The 16,660-nt window shown below is 56.2% G+C and overlaps 3 protein-coding genes across 9 annotated transcripts; all 3 read left to right on the top strand.

The window, feature by feature from the left end:
* The first annotated feature begins 240 nt into the window (after positions 1-240).
* Positions 241-1,988, top strand: RNASEK (ribonuclease K). The gene is made up of 3 exons (XM_061175945.1): positions 241-451; positions 1,146-1,222; positions 1,600-1,988. Exons 1-3 carry the CDS (start codon positions 374-376, stop codon positions 1,739-1,741), a joined length of 297 nt encoding a protein of 98 aa, XP_061031928.1. The 5' UTR covers positions 241-373; the 3' UTR covers positions 1,742-1,988.
* Positions 1,989-2,085: 97 nt separating this feature from the next.
* On the top strand, positions 2,086-5,002 carry C19H17orf49 (chromosome 19 C17orf49 homolog). 4 transcript variants are annotated; one of them, XM_061175941.1, is made up of 6 exons: positions 2,153-2,314; positions 2,502-2,596; positions 3,233-3,334; positions 4,016-4,206; positions 4,434-4,538; positions 4,737-5,002. In XM_061175941.1, the coding sequence occupies exons 1-6, from the start codon at positions 2,294-2,296 to the stop codon at positions 4,799-4,801; spliced, it is 579 nt and encodes a 192-aa protein (XP_061031924.1). In that variant the 5' UTR covers positions 2,153-2,293; the 3' UTR covers positions 4,802-5,002. The 4 variants fall into 4 exon arrangements, with proteins under 4 accessions (XP_061031927.1, XP_061031924.1, XP_061031925.1 ...); XM_061175942.1 differs by having other exon boundaries at positions 2,161-2,314; positions 4,741-5,002; XM_061175944.1 differs by lacking the exon at positions 3,233-3,334 and having other exon boundaries at positions 2,086-2,314.
* Positions 5,003-10,557: 5,555 nt separating this feature from the next.
* Positions 10,558-16,414, top strand: BCL6B (BCL6B transcription repressor). 4 transcript variants are annotated; one of them, XR_009698451.1, is made up of 10 exons: positions 10,558-10,661; positions 11,212-11,402; positions 11,624-11,845; positions 11,955-12,305; positions 12,626-12,750; positions 13,311-13,475; positions 13,566-13,696; positions 13,814-13,951; positions 14,342-14,929; positions 16,342-16,414. XR_009698451.1 is itself a non-coding variant. In XM_061176180.1 (9 exons), the coding sequence occupies exons 2-9, from the start codon at positions 11,224-11,226 to the stop codon at positions 14,459-14,461; spliced, it is 1,431 nt and encodes a 476-aa protein (XP_061032163.1). In that variant the 5' UTR covers positions 10,558-10,661; positions 11,212-11,223; the 3' UTR covers positions 14,462-16,402. The 4 variants fall into 4 exon arrangements, 3 of the variants coding, with proteins under 3 accessions (XP_061032163.1, XP_061032165.1, XP_061032164.1); XM_061176180.1 differs by having other exon boundaries at positions 14,342-16,402; XM_061176181.1 differs by having other exon boundaries at positions 10,563-10,727; positions 14,342-16,402.
* The last annotated feature ends 246 nt before the right edge of the window (positions 16,415-16,660 follow it).

Below are 16,660 nucleotides of genomic sequence, written 5' to 3'. Positions count from 1 at the left end.
ATGATATACTGGCTCCTCCCATTCCAATCTGGAGAGGGGGGGAAAGCCAAGAAACCAGAGAACTTTGCTCCTGCAATACTCGCACCCCAGCTACACATGGGTCAATAAGGGATTCCCGAGGGGCTGCTACGGTTTCAGAAACACCGCCCTTTCCCGCCGAAGTCCGAGAGGTCCCGGAGGCGCCAGCGTTCTCCGCCTGGCGCTCCCCAGCCCGATGGTTGGGCCCGGAAGCCACGCCCCCTCGGTCGCTCTCCCTGCTCTCGATCCTCCGCGAGTCCCCAAGTCCAGCTCTCTTTCCCCCCCGCTCATCGGGGCTTCCTCTCACCGCCTTCCTATCTGGCCCACATCTAGGCGATCCCCGACTCCCTTCTTCATGGCGTCGCTTCTGTGCTGTGGGCCCAAGCTGGCCGCCTGCGGCATCGTCCTCAGCGCCTGGGGAGTGATCATGTTGGTGAGGGGACTGCCCGGCGACAACCGGAGAGGAGAGGGCCTGAGGGGCCCGGGTGTTGGAGGGCTGGAAGGCTAGGAGACACCAGGCGTTTGAAAGCGGCAGACAGGCCGGAGGGGGTGGTTGATTAGCCGCTGGAGAACGAGACAGAACTGAATTGAGAAATGGGGAATTGGAAGGGAGAGGGGGAGCTGAAGCTTGGAATGGGCCCCGGGGCTGGTCGATTTGGAGTACCCTCAAGGTAAGAGGAAGAAGAGCTACGTTCTTGAGAGATCCTTGAGCTGAATGGAGGGCAGTGGGGAAAGGGAGAGCTTGTTCCCGAAATGGATAGCTGGGCGTTGTTTCCCGAGGACTCTACCCGACCCACTTCAGGAAGAAGTAATATGGAGAAGTGCCGATTCCCTCTGACCCCCTCCTCCCTGTCCCGTGATAATGACGCCTCCGGAGAGGATGATAATCTGGTTCCTGGGTTGCTCATTATTCCTAACCCTTGCCCCAGCCAAGTCTTCTCTATGTCACCATTCATGCCCTGTTCCGGGTGACTGGAGTCCAAATTCGGCAACAACCAACCCTAATCCCAGCTCATTCTGGTGATTCCCAAACCCAGATGTTGTGGCAACATTCGAAGTGGGAGGAGTTCAGGCAGTGACCAGGTCAGGTGCCTGAGTTCAACAACCTACCCCTTCCCTTTTTGCAGATAATGCTCGGAATCTTTTTCAATGTCCATTCCGCTGTGCTAATTGAAGACGTTCCCTTCACGGAGAAAGATTTTGAGTAAGTGGAGAGGTGGGGGAAGTGGTCAGAATCACGGGCGGGGAATTGCAGGAGGCTGGATGCTTGGGGCCCAGAGGCTAGGGAACTGGCTGCTCTGTTTAGCACACAGGAGCCGTCTTGGGAGTCAGACCTCAGCGGCCATCCTAAACCCACCTCTTTAGGTGTGGCTTCTTTAGGTATTTTCCTTGACTTCTCTGTGCCTCCTCCACCTATGCAAAGTGGATGCTATAACAGAACTCACCCCATAGGGTTATGAAGATTAAGATAATACACGTAAAAGCGTTTAGAACGGTACCCAGCACATAGTAAGTGCTGTGTAAATGTTGGCTGCTGTTAATAATGTTTCCGATATTTCTCTGCCTAATCCCCACCCCTAGGAATGGCCCCCAGAACATATACAACCTTTATGAGCAAGTCAGCTACAACTGTTTCATCGCCGCGGGCCTTTACCTCCTCCTCGGAGGCTTCTCTTTCTGCCAAGTTCGGCTCAATAAGCGCAAGGAATACATGGTGCGCTAGAGCACCGTCGCGTTTCCCCTCTCCAGCCCCCTCCTCTATTTAAAGACTCTCCCCACCCAGTCACACCCGCCCCACCCCCAGTCTGGCGCCCTCTGCGGACTGGGTTTCCCTGGCGAGAGACTGAATCCCTTGTTCTTCAACCTCTGGCGCCCGGCTCCAGTGGAGGGAGGTCGGGGCTGGCCGTTCCCTGTCCCTCCGGCCCCCTCGCCTTGTCCCGTTCCACAATAAAGAGAAACTGCTCTCTTAAGCCTCGTGTGTGTGCATGGGTTGCGGGGCAGGCATCCGGGCTGAAGATCGGACTCCAAATAGGGAGTCCCGACCCCTCGACGGAAGTGGAGTGAAGCCGGGCCGGAAGCGAGGCGGTGTCTTCCACTCTCCTTCCCGCGCGCCGAGGCGGTGAGGCGGTGAGCGGCCGAGCTGGAGCCAATCAGCTGCGGGAAGAGGCGGGACTTCCTGCGCGGGGGCCGGAGCCGTTCGATCGCCCTGCTCTCCGTGGTCCCGGCTCCGAGGTAGCGGCGGCGGTAACGTCTCCGTGAGGAGGCGCGCGGGGCCATGACGTCAGCGTCTACAAAGGTTCGACCTCCCTCGCGGACAGCGCTCCCTGGCGGCCGCGGGAGGGCGGGCCCCCCAAGTTGGCTCCCGGCTCTTCCATCCCGGGCGAGGGGCGGGCGGGAGTCCAGCCTGGGGTGGGGCTAGGGGCTCCGGGCGGTCCGGCGCGGCGCTGTGCGCCGGCCCCCCGTAATGCTGCCCCGCCCCCCAGGTCGGAGAGATCTTCTCCGCGGCGGGCGCCGCCTTCACGAAGCTCGGGGAGCTGACCATGCAGCTGCATCCCGTGGCCGACTCTTCCCCCGCGGGGTACGTGAGCCCGGGCTGGAAGATGGACGCTGAGAGCGGACGCTGGGTCTCGATCACAGACACCGACACTCTCTAGGGCAGGGACAGATGTTAGTTTCCCTTTGTGCCTGGCACAGCGCAGAGTAGGTGTTAATAAATGATTGTTGAATGAATGAATGACAGATAAACCGCAGACCGAGGCTCATAATCCGGACTCATTTCACAGCTCTACCCTGCTGCGAACTGGTAGACCATAGACCGCCACCACTACCCGCACCACCCCACCCCCCAAATCATGTGGAATTCCGTCAGACTGCAGCAGACTGTGTTTAGAGGCTCTGTTTGTAAGACCCCCACTTGTTGGATGGGTTTCAGTGGGCTGTTTATAGCAGCTGTTTCACGTTGATGGGGGAGAAGTTTTCTTCTAAGGTGGCGGTTGTTACAATATCGTGTGGTTGGGGGTCCTCAGGGTTCCCACGGCGCCTTAAGAATTTTGTTTTTTGCTTTTGTTTTTGTTTTTTTAAGGAGGACCTCTTTATGGAAGGGGCCCCAGGCATTGCGGGGAGGAGGCTGGTTGCTGTGGAATGCGTAGCCTGTGGGCTGGCTCCACACCCCTCTTCCTCCCACTTTCGCTATTCCCTTCTCCCCTTCTGACAGTGCCAAGTGGACGGAGACGGAGATAGAGATGCTGAGGGCTGCTGTGAAGCGATTTGGGGACGATCTTAATCACATCAGCTGTGTCATCAAGGAACGGACAGTGTGAGGGAGGGTTGGCTGGCAGAGAAAGGGCGGGTGGGCAGCTTTCTTCCTCCATACCCATTGTTCCATCTTCCTCAAACTCCCTTCCAGCTCAACATCTTTCCTACTTTGTTGCTAGTTTTGTTAGCAACAAAGTCCCTCGAGAACTGAAAGAATAAAAGAATTGTCACAATTGGTCAGAAGTTACTAAAATGCTGTGGTAATCAGGACCTTACAAGAATTTGATTTTAGGTTGCCAAAGACACCCAATAATTGAATTTGGTAATAGGAAGTCCCTGGTTATTTATACAGATCTTTTGAGACTCTACTGTGGTGTTTCCAGGGGTATTATGATTCTGAGCTAGTGGATCAGGATCTATTAATAAGTCTCAATCTCCCGGTAGGTCACCCAGGCTTACCTGGTAGCCTTCCACATTCATACATCTCTCCCAGAAGAGAAGTAGAAGACGGACTTTTCCCACTCTCAGTTGGACTCCACTCTTCAGGCTCCATTTGCCCTAAGTGGCTGCAAGGCTTCAGGAAAACGAGAACCCTAGCAAAGAGTCGGGGCCCTCACCTGGATTCTTATGAAGGGGCTCCCCCGTGTTCTTTCAGAGTGGCCCATTGCCCCTGCCCTCCCCTCCCTTCTTCCCTTAGCCTCTCTGATGACTCCCTTCCTAGCTTGCTCTCTCTTCTCTTCAGGGCTCAGATAAAGGCCACCGTGAAACGCAAGGTATATGAAGACTCCGGCATCCCCCTTCCAGCCGATTCACCCAAGAAAGGGCCCAAGAAGGTGGCATCTGGTGTCTTGTCGCCTCCTCCAGCTGCCCCTCCACCAAGCAGCTCCAGTGCCCCTGAGGCCGGCAGTCCCCCCATAAAGAAACAGAAGGCTGGTAAGGGCTGTGGAGTTGCTGCCTGGGGATTAAAGGTCCCATCTGAGGTTCAGTGAGAGTTGGGCTTGGGTCAAAGGACAGATCTCTTTTCCTCTCCCAGTGAAGGTTCCCAGAGAGTGGCTGGGGTAGGGGAGGGAGGGAGGGAGAGCTTGAAACTTGGGGAAGTGGGCGGGGTGGGGGGGGGTACCATCAGGGAACCTAGAACCTAGGTTGTGCCCCCCTCCCAGATGTGACACTCGGTGCTCTGAACGACTCGGACGCCAACAGTGACCTGGTGGATATCGAAGGGCTAGGAGAAACTCCTCCAGCCAAGAAACTCAACTTCGACCAGGGTAGGAGTCCTCCTCCTCCCACAACGGCTGAAGGGGTGGGGGAGGGTCTCAGCAGGCTCCCCCTCCCAGGGGCTGTGGAAGAGAAGGTTCCCTCCTGTGCATGCAGGGGATTGGGTCTGCAAAGAGCTGGTGCTCTAGGGAGGTGGGAGTCATACTTGGGGCTCGCCCCATCTCGGCCCATTTTACTTCCTGTTCCAGACAGCCTGACCCTGGATTCTGGCCTTCTCTTGACCTCCGCTGATCCTCCTCTGCTCTCTTGCTGAGCCTTCCACCTCTCACCCCTCTCACTGTTCACCCTGGACCTGTGGACCGGTTGGGACTCTGAGCAAGGCCTGCATGAGAGAGGGTGGAAAGGCTGCCAGGTGGCCCACCTTGCTGTTGCTGTATGAGCATTTTCCTCCAACCCCTTTGACGCCCAACTGATGGACATTTTTATACCGAAAACAATAAAGATCTCCCTCTCAGCTTGGTGCCTTCAGCCTGACATTACTGGAGTGCAAGGGACACCTCCCTCTCTCCTTAGCCCCTGGGGCTCAGCCCCTCCTCAGCGGCTCTCACCACCCTGCCTGGAGCAGCACAGCCAATATTGGCAGGCTTTCTTCCCGGTGCCAATATTTCTGTGCTGCTAGAGCCAGGGGAGCTGGGCGTGGGCAACAAACGCTCTCCACTTTGCTCTCTGGAGGCAGCACTTACTCCGGGGTCTCTGGCAGGCAGTACTCCTGAGACTACCCTGGGGATTTCAGAAGGGCAGCTTCCAGTGATTTCACACCTCCATTTCCACCCTCACCGTGCTCCCGCCCCCGCCGCCACCTCACCAGAAGGCCCCAGATGTTTTTCGTGTCGCTTCTCCAGGGTGGCTTCCCCGGCCAAGCCTCAGCGGTGCCTCCCCCACCCTCGCTCTAACACCACAGTGTGGTTTGGACGTGGCCACAGTGCCGTACAAACCACAGTGTGCTGCTGGGGCGGGAGCAGGACTGGGGTGGGTTGAGAAGAAGGGAGCACGAGGCAGTGCTGTGAAGACCCCTACCACCAAGGGTGGGAAGGCTTAAAAGGCAAACATGGCCCCAAGAAGCGTTGGGGAAAACAAGAAACCAGAGCTAGGAGCTGAGCAGGCAACTGGAGGGAGAGGGGCCTAAGGGGTGAGCTCGCAGTGTAATAAGACTGGAACCATCTTCCTTGTAGGAACTCTGCTCAGGGGATCCCTAGGGTGGGGTCAGAGGCAGAGGAAGCAGGGAATGACTGGGGGGACCAACAGACTGCCTCTCGACTCAGCAAGGGCAGGGACCCAAGGCTTCCTGTGTCCGTTCCTCCCCTCCCTGGGTCAGAACCCAAGAGAAAGCAAGGAGAGACAGAAGGCCAAGGACAGCAGGGTTGGGAGTTGGCAGTCCAGAGGTGGTGGGGCCGGAACATGGTCGGGAGAGGGGGGCCGGAAGTCGCCCTGGGCCCTGGGCCTGCCACAAGATGGAGGCCAAAGGCAGGAAATGGAGGCCAGGGGGAAAGGGGAGCAGCAGGGCACAGGAAGAGGGCCATCTGGACCTGGGGGCCAGGTAGTCAACCCCCAGCACTGTCCCCACTCCCCGTGGACCCCCAGGACCCAAGTCCCACCCCCCGCAACAACCCCCCCCCAGCCCCTTCACCAGGCCCAGGAAGGCGGGCCCACCCCAGAAAGCCACGTTTAAGCTGAGACAAACATGCCTCTCCCCACCCCCACCCTAGGCCTTCCCTCAGCCTTTTTCTACTGTCCAGGACTTGATTTTTAAAAAACACCCCCCAGAAAGCAAAATCCAAGGGCCAAGATCCCTTCCGCAAATCAAAATAATATCCCCTAAAACCCAAAAGTTATCCTCCCACCTCCCATCCCACCCTTTACCACCCCCACCTTCCGACACACCCCCCAAAACTCTTAGCAATCAAAAAGATCTAAGATGGTGGTGTAAGCAGAGTTTTTAGGCCCCGGGGGATGCCGGACCCCCTCGGTCGAGACCCCTATCTGTCCAGCATCAAATCCTGCCAAGGCCTCCTGCTCCTCACGCCACCCTCCGTACCCCCCAAACCGAACAGCTGCCCCCAACTCCCATCCTCGGCAGAGCCTTTGTGGGGATGAAACAGAAATCAAACACTATACTAACGGCTGGGGATGTTGGGGGGCCCTCTGGTCTGTCTTTGGTTTCCATCTGGGGGACTCCAGTTTCGGGGTGTAAGAGAAAGCCTCTCCAATCATCCCCCCAGTTTCAAGACTGACAAAGCCCAACCCCACCCCAGCACGCACCTCCAAACCTCCCCCCCAACCGCCACGTCTCTCCTGAAAACAGGGGACACTTTCCTCCCCACTTACCTCAGCTACTCTCCCCTGAGATCCTGGTCCCCTATTTTGAAGGGAACAAAATTTGGGGTGCATCCCTCACATTTGGGGTGCAGGAGAAAGGAGCCGCCCCAGTCGCATCGCTGGCCTCCTTCCTCTCGGCTGGCTCAGGGAGTGGGGAGTGCCCTAGGGAGGGGGGACCCCCACAAGAGAGCACATGAGGGGGCTCCTCCACTCCCAGTCAGAATTGGGGACACCCCCCCCCCAAACCCGTCCCAGCCCATCCGTCTCCAACTCGGCGGGAGAGGCAGCTGCAATGCCCCAGTCAGATTCCCCCAACACTACATTCCTCACCCCATCTAGAGGGGTCCCGGGGGCCCCAAAAAATCCCAAAAAAATCTAGGATGTTGGCTGGACGGTTCTGGACTAGCTCCCCAAATTTGGGGTCCTCAGATCCCCCCGTTTTTTCAGGAAAATTCCGTCTTTCACCTGCCTCCCGCCAGCCCTGCTCTGTCCCGATGCCAATTTTGGAAGTCACTCCCTCCTTCCTCCTCCCCGTCTCTCCAGGCCCCCCCCCACCCCCCCGCTCGGGGGCTAGGGTCCAGGACACCTGGCTTCCAGGCCGGGGGAGGGGGGCACTCCTCGAAGGGCTAGGGGCCAGGAGGTCAAGCTCATAGCCCCAGTCTTAGGGAAGCAGGAAAGCCCGATCCTCCCTTCCCCTCCCCCCTGGCTGGTCTCCGTGGTGGTTTAGGAAAGCCTGGAGGATTGGAATCTGCCATTGCTGTTGCACAGGCAGTTTTTTTCCTTGGGTTGGGGGGGTGGGCGGTGGGAGGGAGAGAGGGGAGGAGAGCCAAAGAGAGCAGGGACCGGGGTGTGCAGAGCTGGCCTGGATTACCCCCCAGCCCCTGCTGCCGTGGGGAACCCCCCCCATCTCACCCACACTCCCAGTCCTCTGTCTGCTTTCTGTTTGGGGCTCTTATCCTAGAAAATCAGGGTACAAGATTCCCCTCCTTGTACCTCACTACCACCTCTCCTTGCACAGTTCCAACAGACTGCCCTAGTCAGGGGTGTCCACTTTACCACAAGACACCCCGTTTCCCCCCCATCTGCCCCCAAGCCGAGGTATGTGCCCTTAAGAAATTGGGGTTCAGAGCCTGAAACCACCTTTCCTCCCTCAGATCTATCCAGGCCACATAGAAATAAGGGGAGATACACTCCCTTTCCAAATTTCATCCTTCAAATCCTGGGAATATTTGGAGGTTCACTAAAGAAAGAGACTTCTAGAATCTGGGGTTAGCGGGAGCTATAAGCAAAGGACATCCCAAAGCAGCATCGTGCTCCAAATTAAGTGAACCCTAAAATCAATCTCACCTCATGATCCATCACTCAGTTACACCAAATGCACCCAAAGAGTGGCAAAACACCCCAAAATAAGGACACCCCAAAACTTTAGTCTCCTACCCTGGGCCCTCACCTTGTTTCTCCCACTGGGAAAAGCCTCCTGGCTCTCAGTGCATACACAGAAATATCCCCCTCCTCAAAGTAAGTTTGCACAACATTCAAATATAAAGCTTTGCTCCCTGGCAAGGACCCACAATCACAGAAGGCCTTCAAACTTGCTCCCAGGTTCCTATTACGTTCCACCTCAAGCTAATAAAAACCCCAAATTGAATTTCATGTCCCCTCAAATATAATCTGAACCTCAAAACTTATCTGGCACCCCAAAACAGACTGCACCCCAAAACCAGCATGATTACTCCACTTGAAATCAGATTGTCCACATACACCGATGACTATGAATCCCCAAAACAAAATCCTCATCCACCTCTGAAAAACACCTAGCAGGTTCCCCTGATATTCCAAGATGACAAACTCCAAATTGTGGGTGTCAGAATCCCTAGAACTAATGTAGCTTCAAAATCAGCTCCATACCTCAGACTTACTACTGGCCCTCAACCCTGAATGCAGCCTTCAGGACCCAGAACAATCAAACTAACTCAACACCCCATAGTAAACATGCACCCCACAATTGACAAATTGACCAGACAACACAAAAGTAACTCCATCCTGATACCAAAGGGTGCCCCCAGTCTAACTCCCACCTCCAACTGGGCAGAGACCAAAGTAACCCTCATTTGCAAAAGCCACCTCACCACCGTGAATCCCCAGTGGTTCCCCATTCCCAGTTTCTCAGCAGTTCTTTCGTGCACCCAAATAAAGACACCCTCACATCTGAAGGGGAGGGCCCCAGGCCTCGATATGCAGCTCCACGGATAATGGTCAGTCATTACTGGGCAACGGTAGACTCTCCTGAGCCCAAATGCAAGTCCTGCTTTGCAGCTGAACTCAGCTCTTGCCCCCCTTCTCCAAATGAACCTTGCCCCACCAACGTCTCCCCAAACAAAATACGAGGGTGTGACCCGTGCTTATCTTCCAGATCAGGGACTTAAATTGGGGTTATCAGCCCCTCCTGCCCTCTCTCCCTTCTTTTACCCTGAGACCCTCCCTGTTTCCCCTCTGTCCACTGCACCCAACTTTCATATTAATGTTCACTAAAAATTCACCTCTAAAGACGGATAATAGTATCTAGCTTAATAAGAAAAGAAACCCTGGGCTCCCAGGACTCAGATCCCGCTCCTTGTCCCACTCATTTCCCTTGTTCCCAAAGCCCGCGGATTTCTCACCCCAGATAGGAAATCCATCCTCGGAGGAAAGTCCCCTCTGTCGCCTAACTCTCCCTCCCTCCGCCCAACCCTAGTCCCCTGGACAAAATAAACCAGAGCAAAGAGGGGGAGAACGAAGGTTTCAGCCGCTCAGACCTAATCGATCCTGCGCCCCCGTTTGAGTGGACCCCCAGCCGGGTGGAGAAGACGGGCGAGGCGAGGCTAGTGCTCGTCCGCCCCCTCGTGGAAGGAGCCAAACATTGCCGAGCTTTGCCTACTTGCCGCGCTGGACCCCGGCGTCCCGCCAGCCTCCAAGCGTAGCCGACGGGCGGATGCCCGAGGCCCTAAAGATCTGGGACTGGGGGAGGGCGAAAGGGCTTTGGGCGGGAGTCTGTCTCGCTGGATCCCTAAAAGGATTCAAAAGAGAGTCGGGAGCGAAAGACCGGACCCTAGGTCTCCTGAGCGTCTCTCTCGGCCCCCACCAGGGGCTTTCCCCACCTCCTCGAGGGGAAGCAGCTGGCGGAGCCGTCCGGTCGCAGGACAATGGAAGGAAACGAACTAGAAATCATATCCGCCCCCTCCCTACCGCGCCCGGTCAGAGCCCCTCTTTTGCAGGCCCCGCTAGAGAAGCCTGTTGAATGACCACACCCTCCCGCTGTCTGAGACCCCACGGGAGCCCACTATCACCTCCCCAAACCTGGTTCCTCTTTGGGCTCCCCTTTATCTCCCTCAATACCGTACACTGGAAGGGGGAGTTTTGCTGTATTCACTCTCCCGTAACAGGCTCCTTCCTAAAGCCAACACACCAATTGTCGCTGTCCCAGGCCCCCCGACGACCCAGGTCACCCATATTTCCAATCTCAATATCCCCAACCTCCTCCCCAATTCCAATGTCCCATCCTCAGTTCCACTTTCAGTGGCCCAAGACCCCTTACGTTACGACCACCCAGTGTTTCTGAGGTCCCGCCCTGGAGCCGGAGACCCCGCCCCGGGTTCGCCATCTGGAGAGCGAGGGAGGAAGGAAGGATACAGACCCAGGCGTTCACCCCACCTCCACCCCCGCCCCCGACATCCCGGCCAGATAAAGGAGCCGAGGCCAAGAGGGGAGAGAGACCCCGCCCCCCTTGAGAAGAAAGCTGAAGCCCCTGCAGGACGGGGGTAAGAACCAGAGACTGAGGGAGCCAGACTCCTGGGTCCCCCTAAGAGGGTTGGGGCTTGTTGACGGTAAGAAGACCGAGGCCCAGAAATTGAGCTAAACTAGGGATCCGGGACTAGAGAATGGAATTTCGTGATTCGGGGAAGGGAGCTTCGATTAGGATTTGGAGGGGTGTTGACCACGGGTCATCTGGGGTCTCCAGGCAGGATCGGACTCCTGAGACCAGGAGCGCGGTGGGGCAGAGGGGGAATGGGGGTGCTGGAAGGGCACTGGGAGTCTAAGTAAAGGCGCTGCGGGCCGGATTCCTCACACTTGCCATCGACGCCGCGGTGTGGGAACCTTTAGCTCGCTCCAAGCGCTGTGGAATCTAGAGGAGGAAAGCGAGCGATGCCGTGGTTGAGGGTAGAAAGAACAAGATGAATTAAGTGAGGCTGCGTGAGCCGGGGCCGGGGGCTTGGCTCTAGCTGCACCTCAGCAGGAAGAGGCAAACTGCGGAAGGGCAGGCGTCTTAGGACGGCCTGGATCCCTGAGCCCTCTCCTTGGCACCCGCAGGCCTGCGTCGCTATGGGTTCCACCGCTGCCCCGGAGGGAACGCTGGGCTACGTCCGCGAGTTCACTCGCCACTCCTCCGACGTGCTCGGCAACCTGAATGAGCTGCGCCTGCGCGGGATCCTCACTGACGTCACGCTGCTGGTTGGCGGGCAACCCCTTCGAGCTCACAAGGCAGTTCTCATCGCCTGCAGGTTCGAGGGGTGGCTCAGGGGGTGGGGTGGGACCAAATGGAAAAGGGGCGGAGCCCGAAGGTCTTTGGGAGGGAACCCGAAGCCAAGCCTTCCAGAAGCAGGAGGCGGGGCGTCCGCGAATTGGGGGCGGGGTGAGTGTGGGGGAGGCGGGGTTTTGTCCAGGGGCGCGTGTCTGCCCCGGTTCCCCAGCCCCTAACATGACCTATCTTCCCTCTCTCCAGTGGTTTCTTCTATTCAATTTTCCGAGGCCGTGCAGGAGTGGGGGTAGACGTGCTCTCCCTGCCCGGGGGCCCCGAAGCTGGAGGCTTCGCTCCTCTTCTGGACTTCATGTACACTTCGCGCCTACGCCTCTCTCCCGCCACTGCACCAGCGGTCCTTGCGGCCGCCACCTACTTGCAGATGGAACACGTGGTCCAGGCATGCCACCGCTTCATCCAGGCCAGGTGAGAGAGCCCCATCTCGGTGTTCCTCATGGGTGAAGTGGCATCCCAGTTGTCAAGGGCAAAGGCCAAGATTAGGAAATAGCACTAATGTCCATCGCACTTTTCTCAGCTATGAACCTCTGGGCATCTCCCTGCGGCCCCTGGAGGCAGAACCCCCCACGCCCCCAACGGCCCCTCCGCCAGGCAGTCCCAGGCGCTCCGAAGGGCACCCAGACCCACCTACTGAGTCTCGCAGCTGCAGTCAAGGGCCCCCCAGTCCAGGCAGCCCAGACCCCAAGGCCTGCAACTGGAAAAAGTACAAGTTCATCGTGCTAAACTCTCAGGCCTCCCAAGCAGGGAGCCTGGCAGGGGAGAGGAGTTCTGGTCAACTTTGCTCCCAGGCCCGGCTCCCCAGTGGAGATGAGGCTTCCAGCAGCAGCAGCAGCAGTGAAGAAGGACCCATTTCCGGTCCACAGAGCAGGTACAGAAACTGGAACCCCCCAGAATTTGTAGAGGCAGCCTCAGCTCAGAGGCACAGCCATTGGGCCTGGGTGGTCAGGAACAGGGAGTGAAGGAGTGGGCTTCAGAGACACCAGCTCACCTTAGGGAGTTGGCCAGAGGTCAGGCTTACTCTGTAGGGTGGGACTTGGGCAGTGAAATTGGATATGGCACATTGGTCCATAGTGGCTCACCTCCAGAGGGTAGGCCTATGGCAACAAGTCTTCCAGGGGAGAACCCCACCACCACCGCCGCCATATATTCTCTCCTAACCCTTTTCTCTGGGCCCTGACATCTGCCTAGGCTCTCTCCAACTGCTGCCACTGTACAGTTCAAATGTGGGGCTCCAGTCCATACCCCCCATCTCCTCACACCCCGGGCTCCAGAGACCACTGGGTCACCCTCTGGGCGGGCTCATCCACCACCAGGTAAGAGCCCCTCCTTCTACCCCCTTCTTGGATTTTCTCCCATGGCTGCTCAAGGCCAGTTTAAAGGCCCAGTCCATTTCCTGCAAATTAGAATCACCTAGGGAGCTTTTAAAAATCCCATTGCCCAGGTCACACCCCATAGATCAGAAAGTCTGCAAGTGGGAGCCTGGCATCAGTACTTTTTAAAGCTCCCAGTGAGCAGCACTGTTTGGGAACTTCTGGCCTATTTCCATCCAGGGCTGAGTGGTCAGCCCAGGGCTTGGCAAGGCCTCTCTGGCAAGCTGTCATCCAGAGTGGTGCAAGAGAGGAGAGAGAAACAGAAACTTCCACCCACGAGTAGGGGCCTCCACCTACCACCGCCGCTATTGGAGTGATTAGCAGAGTACTCTGGAATCAGACAGACATGGAGTCAGATCTTGGCTTGTCCTCTCAATAACCATGTGACCCCAAGCAAGTCAAATGAGCCCCAGAAGCCTTGACAGTAAATTGGGAAAAAGAGAACCCGCTACCGTGTGGTTTGAGGATTCACTGGTATTGTCATTACCCACCACCCTTCCCAGGAAGTGAATTTTTCAGCTGCCAGAGCTGTGAGGCTGTGGCTGGGCGCTCATCGGGGCTGGACCCCTTGGCTCCTGGGGATGAGGATAAGCCCTACAAGTGTCAGCTCTGCCGGTCTGCCTTCCGCTATAAGGGCAACCTGGCCAGTCACCGCACGGTGCACACAGGTAGGGGAGGAGCAGGGAGAGGGCCCTGGCCTTGGTGCCCACAGCTGTCCTCTGGTAGAGTCCCTGACCTCCCTCCCTCCCTGCCTCCAGGGGAAAAGCCCTACCACTGCTCCGTCTGCGGAGCCCGCTTTAACCGGCCGGCTAACCTGAAAACGCATAGCCGCATTCATTCGGGAGAGAAGCCCTATAAGTGTGAGACGTGCGGCTCGCGCTTTGTACAGGTACGGCGCCAGTTTCAGAGACGGCTCGCAGGCCAATTTCCAAGAGGGCGGGGTGGGCCGAATGGGGAGGGTTCTGTCCCTCCCATTGGCGCGGTCTGAGGTCCCCTCCTCTCCCAGGTGGCGCATCTGCGCGCGCACGTGCTGATCCACACCGGGGAGAAGCCCTATCCTTGCCCCACCTGCGGGACTCGCTTCCGCCACCTACAGACCCTCAAGAGCCACGTTCGCATCCACACGGGAGAGAAGCCTTACCACGTGAGTACCCGACCTGGCTTGGCCCAAAGCCTTGGAATTACCTTCCGTTTACCGAGGGGCGGAGCTCTGAAAGGAGCCGGCCCGGCGGTTCTAGACCTCTTCGAGGTGGGCGGTGTCCTTGTGAGTAAGGGGCGGGGGCCGAGGGTAGGGGTGGCAGGTATAGAAGTTAGTCTCCTGGACGGGGCGCTACCCTCCTGGAGAGGAGCTGACGATGGAAAAAGCTTTGCTGAAGAGGGCGGGGCGTAGCTCCTAGGCCTTCCCCTGAGGATTTGGGAGCATGTAGGGACTAAAGAGCTTCTCTAAGGTAGAGTGCTGGGCGGTTCTCCCTTGCTCAACACCTAAAAGGTGGTCGTGGTTGGGGAGGGACCTGACTCAGCTGTCCTCCGACAGTGCGACCCCTGCAGTCTGCATTTCCGGCACAAGAGTCAACTTCGGCTGCATCTGCGCCAGAAACACGGAGCTGCTACCAACACCAAAGTGCACTACCACATTCTGGGGGGCCCTAGCTGAGTGCCTGCCCAGGCCCCACTCCCTTCCTGGAAGACAGGAAAGCTGCGGCTCACGCCTGGGTTCGCTGTCAGGCTTGGGCATAGGGGTGTGCAAGGCCCCTCGATGTCAGCGACTGCCACCACCTTAATTTCTCACTGGGGAGAGCAGGGGTGGCAGATCCCGGCTTGATCTGCCTTTGTTTTGCTGGTCAAAACCTCTTCCCCACGATCAAAATTGTTTCTGAGGAGAGAGCAAGCTAGGAGCTGGAGGATGGGAGAGACTGGAGGCCTGGTTTTCACCTGCAGCCCCCATCTCATTCGGTTTATCTGTAAATATAATTTATTGAGGCCTTTGGGTGGCACCAGGGCCTTCATTCTATTGCATTTCCCATGTCCCTCTTCCACAAGTGTGATCAAAAGTGACCTGAAACACAGAATGTGAGGTCATGGCTCTGCTGGCAGAGATTAACACTTGGCCGCCTCCTTTGGCGTGAGTGTTTTATATTATTATTGTCATAACTTTTATCTTTAGAGTTGTTCTTTTTCTATTTGCTTGTTGGTTTGTTTCAAATGGAGAAAGGGGTTCTCTGTGTCCTACCCCTCCAATTCTAGGTCTGGAACCTTTCTTTGTTCTAGGGCAGCTCTGGGAACATGTGGGTTTATGGAATTGGGTCAGGAACCCTCTCTGGTATTCTGGATGTTGTAGGTTTTCTAGCAGGCCAGCACTGGATATAGACTTTTTCTGTTCTTCAAGGGTTACAGGAACCTATGGTGAGCCTGAAGTGGAGGTAATAAGTACCTCCTAGAGGCAGTGGGTGTGGGGCCTTTGTCAGTCTTGGAACTGGGGGGGTGATTACAGAGGCTTTCTCTTATGTTCCTAACTGTCCCACTCGTCTGGTCACCTAGGTCTGGCTCCACTGTGTCTGTTTGATAGAACTCACCCAGGAGCTTGAGTTGGGCCCACAATCCTCCCACTAGGGCCCGATCTTAGCACTGAGTTGATCCCTCCACGCAGGAGAGATCTGAAATTCCTCACCAGAGATGATGCAATCTTTTCTGATTCTGCCCAGTCTCTAAGAATGTTATGACCTAGGGGAGAATTATGAAACCCTTTATCTTGACTAAACAGTAAAGAGTATGACTCATCCTTTACTGCAGAGGTGTCTGGGTTTGAATGTTCCTTGGGGTTCTACCTGAGATGAACCTCTTCTTCCTTTAGTAGGTTTTCGGACATCTTCTGGCAAGTGTCCAGATTCCAGAAATTTCTTTGCCTCTAGAAGTCACAGCTGCTTGGTAACTTTCTTACCTTAGAAAAGCTGGGTCTGTGACCTGGTCTTCCTGTCACTGCATTCCTGTCTGGAACCAGTGAAAGCACTAGAACCTTCCACAGGGAGAGAAAAGGGGCTGAGTTCCACTATGGATTTTCTGTATTTTGGGATTATGATTGGGATTACTGTTGGGATTAGAGATTTAGAAGATTTAAAAGACCGACTGATGGACCCTCTAGTTGACCAAGTATCCAGGTAGGATTAAGAGGTTGGTTGAGGGGCAAAGTCTCTGGTGTAGGCCAAGTAGGTAGAAGGTTAGGAATGGGTTGCTTCTTAACTGTGTGGAATGTCTGGAATGTTAGATGATACTCTGAAGCCTTGATTTACAGTCCTGCCCCTGTTGCCCTGGGGGATTAGGGACATGGGGTGGAAGGTAAAAAGCACTTTGAATTTGCAGGGTGGAGGTTCCTCAAGACAGGTCAGTACTAGTGGCTGTCACTTGGGGACTGGTGAGACAGCTACTCTTCTCCCTCTTTGCCTCTTACTCCCCACTGCAGAATTGAAGGAGGTAGGGAAAGCAGAGGAGAGAGCTGAGAAGGAACCATGATTTTTTTTTTTTTTTTTTTTTTACCAGATTGGATGGGCAGGTGGAGAGTGCCAAGGGGTGGAGATGTTAGATCTTGCAAGATCAGAATCATGGAATAAAGAAGCCTCTCTGTGCTGCCTGTTGTGTCCTGGGTTCTTGCCTGTGGGGATCTAGGGACTGAGGGTTCTGAAGCTGGGGAAAGAGGGTATCCTATCCTTCCTGGATACCATCTTGGATTCTGTGCCCATCCCACTGTCCCATCCCACCAGACATTTTAAGTGGCCCTTGTTCTCCCCTTCCCTGCCCTTGCCTTCCGGCTCATTGTGTAGGAACCAGTGACTTCATGAAGTTTCTCCGGAGCCACCTG

Source organism: Eubalaena glacialis, chromosome 19, assembly GCF_028564815.1.
Source record: "Eubalaena glacialis isolate mEubGla1 chromosome 19, mEubGla1.1.hap2.+ XY, whole genome shotgun sequence".
In the NCBI taxonomy this organism is placed as follows: Eukaryota; Metazoa; Chordata; class Mammalia; order Artiodactyla; family Balaenidae; genus Eubalaena; species Eubalaena glacialis.
Note: the sequence above shows the minus strand (reverse complement) of the source record. Positions and strands in the feature narration are given on the sequence as shown.

What these genes read in the sequence shown, in the direction of transcription:
- RNASEK (XM_061175945.1), top strand. Translation starts at nt 374, where the DNA reads ATGGCGTCGCTTCTGTGCTGTGGGCCCAAGCTGGCCGCCTGCGGCATC. An exon ending in CCTGGGGAGTGATCATGTTG is followed by an intron (nt 452 to 1,145) that starts GTGAGGGGACTG and finishes CCCTTTTTGCAG; the next exon opens with ATAATGCTCGGAATCTTTTT. An exon ending in TTCACGGAGAAAGATTTTGA is followed by an intron (nt 1,223 to 1,599) that starts GTAAGTGGAGAG and finishes CCCCACCCCTAG; the next exon opens with GAATGGCCCCCAGAACATAT.
- C19H17orf49 (XM_061175941.1), top strand. Translation starts at nt 2,294, where the DNA reads ATGACGTCAGCGTCTACAAAG. An exon ending in TGACGTCAGCGTCTACAAAG is followed by an intron (nt 2,315 to 2,501) that starts GTTCGACCTCCC and finishes CCCGCCCCCCAG; the next exon opens with GTCGGAGAGATCTTCTCCGC. An exon ending in GTCATCAAGGAACGGACAGT is followed by an intron (nt 3,335 to 4,015) that starts GTGAGGGAGGGT and finishes TCTTCTCTTCAG; the next exon opens with GGCTCAGATAAAGGCCACCG.
- BCL6B (XM_061176180.1), top strand. Translation starts at nt 11,224, where the DNA reads ATGGGTTCCACCGCTGCCCCGGAGGGAACGCTGGGCTACGTCCGCGAG. An exon ending in GCAGTTCTCATCGCCTGCAG is followed by an intron (nt 11,403 to 11,623) that starts GTTCGAGGGGTG and finishes CCCTCTCTCCAG; the next exon opens with TGGTTTCTTCTATTCAATTT. An exon ending in CACCGCTTCATCCAGGCCAG is followed by an intron (nt 11,846 to 11,954) that starts GTGAGAGAGCCC and finishes CACTTTTCTCAG; the next exon opens with CTATGAACCTCTGGGCATCT.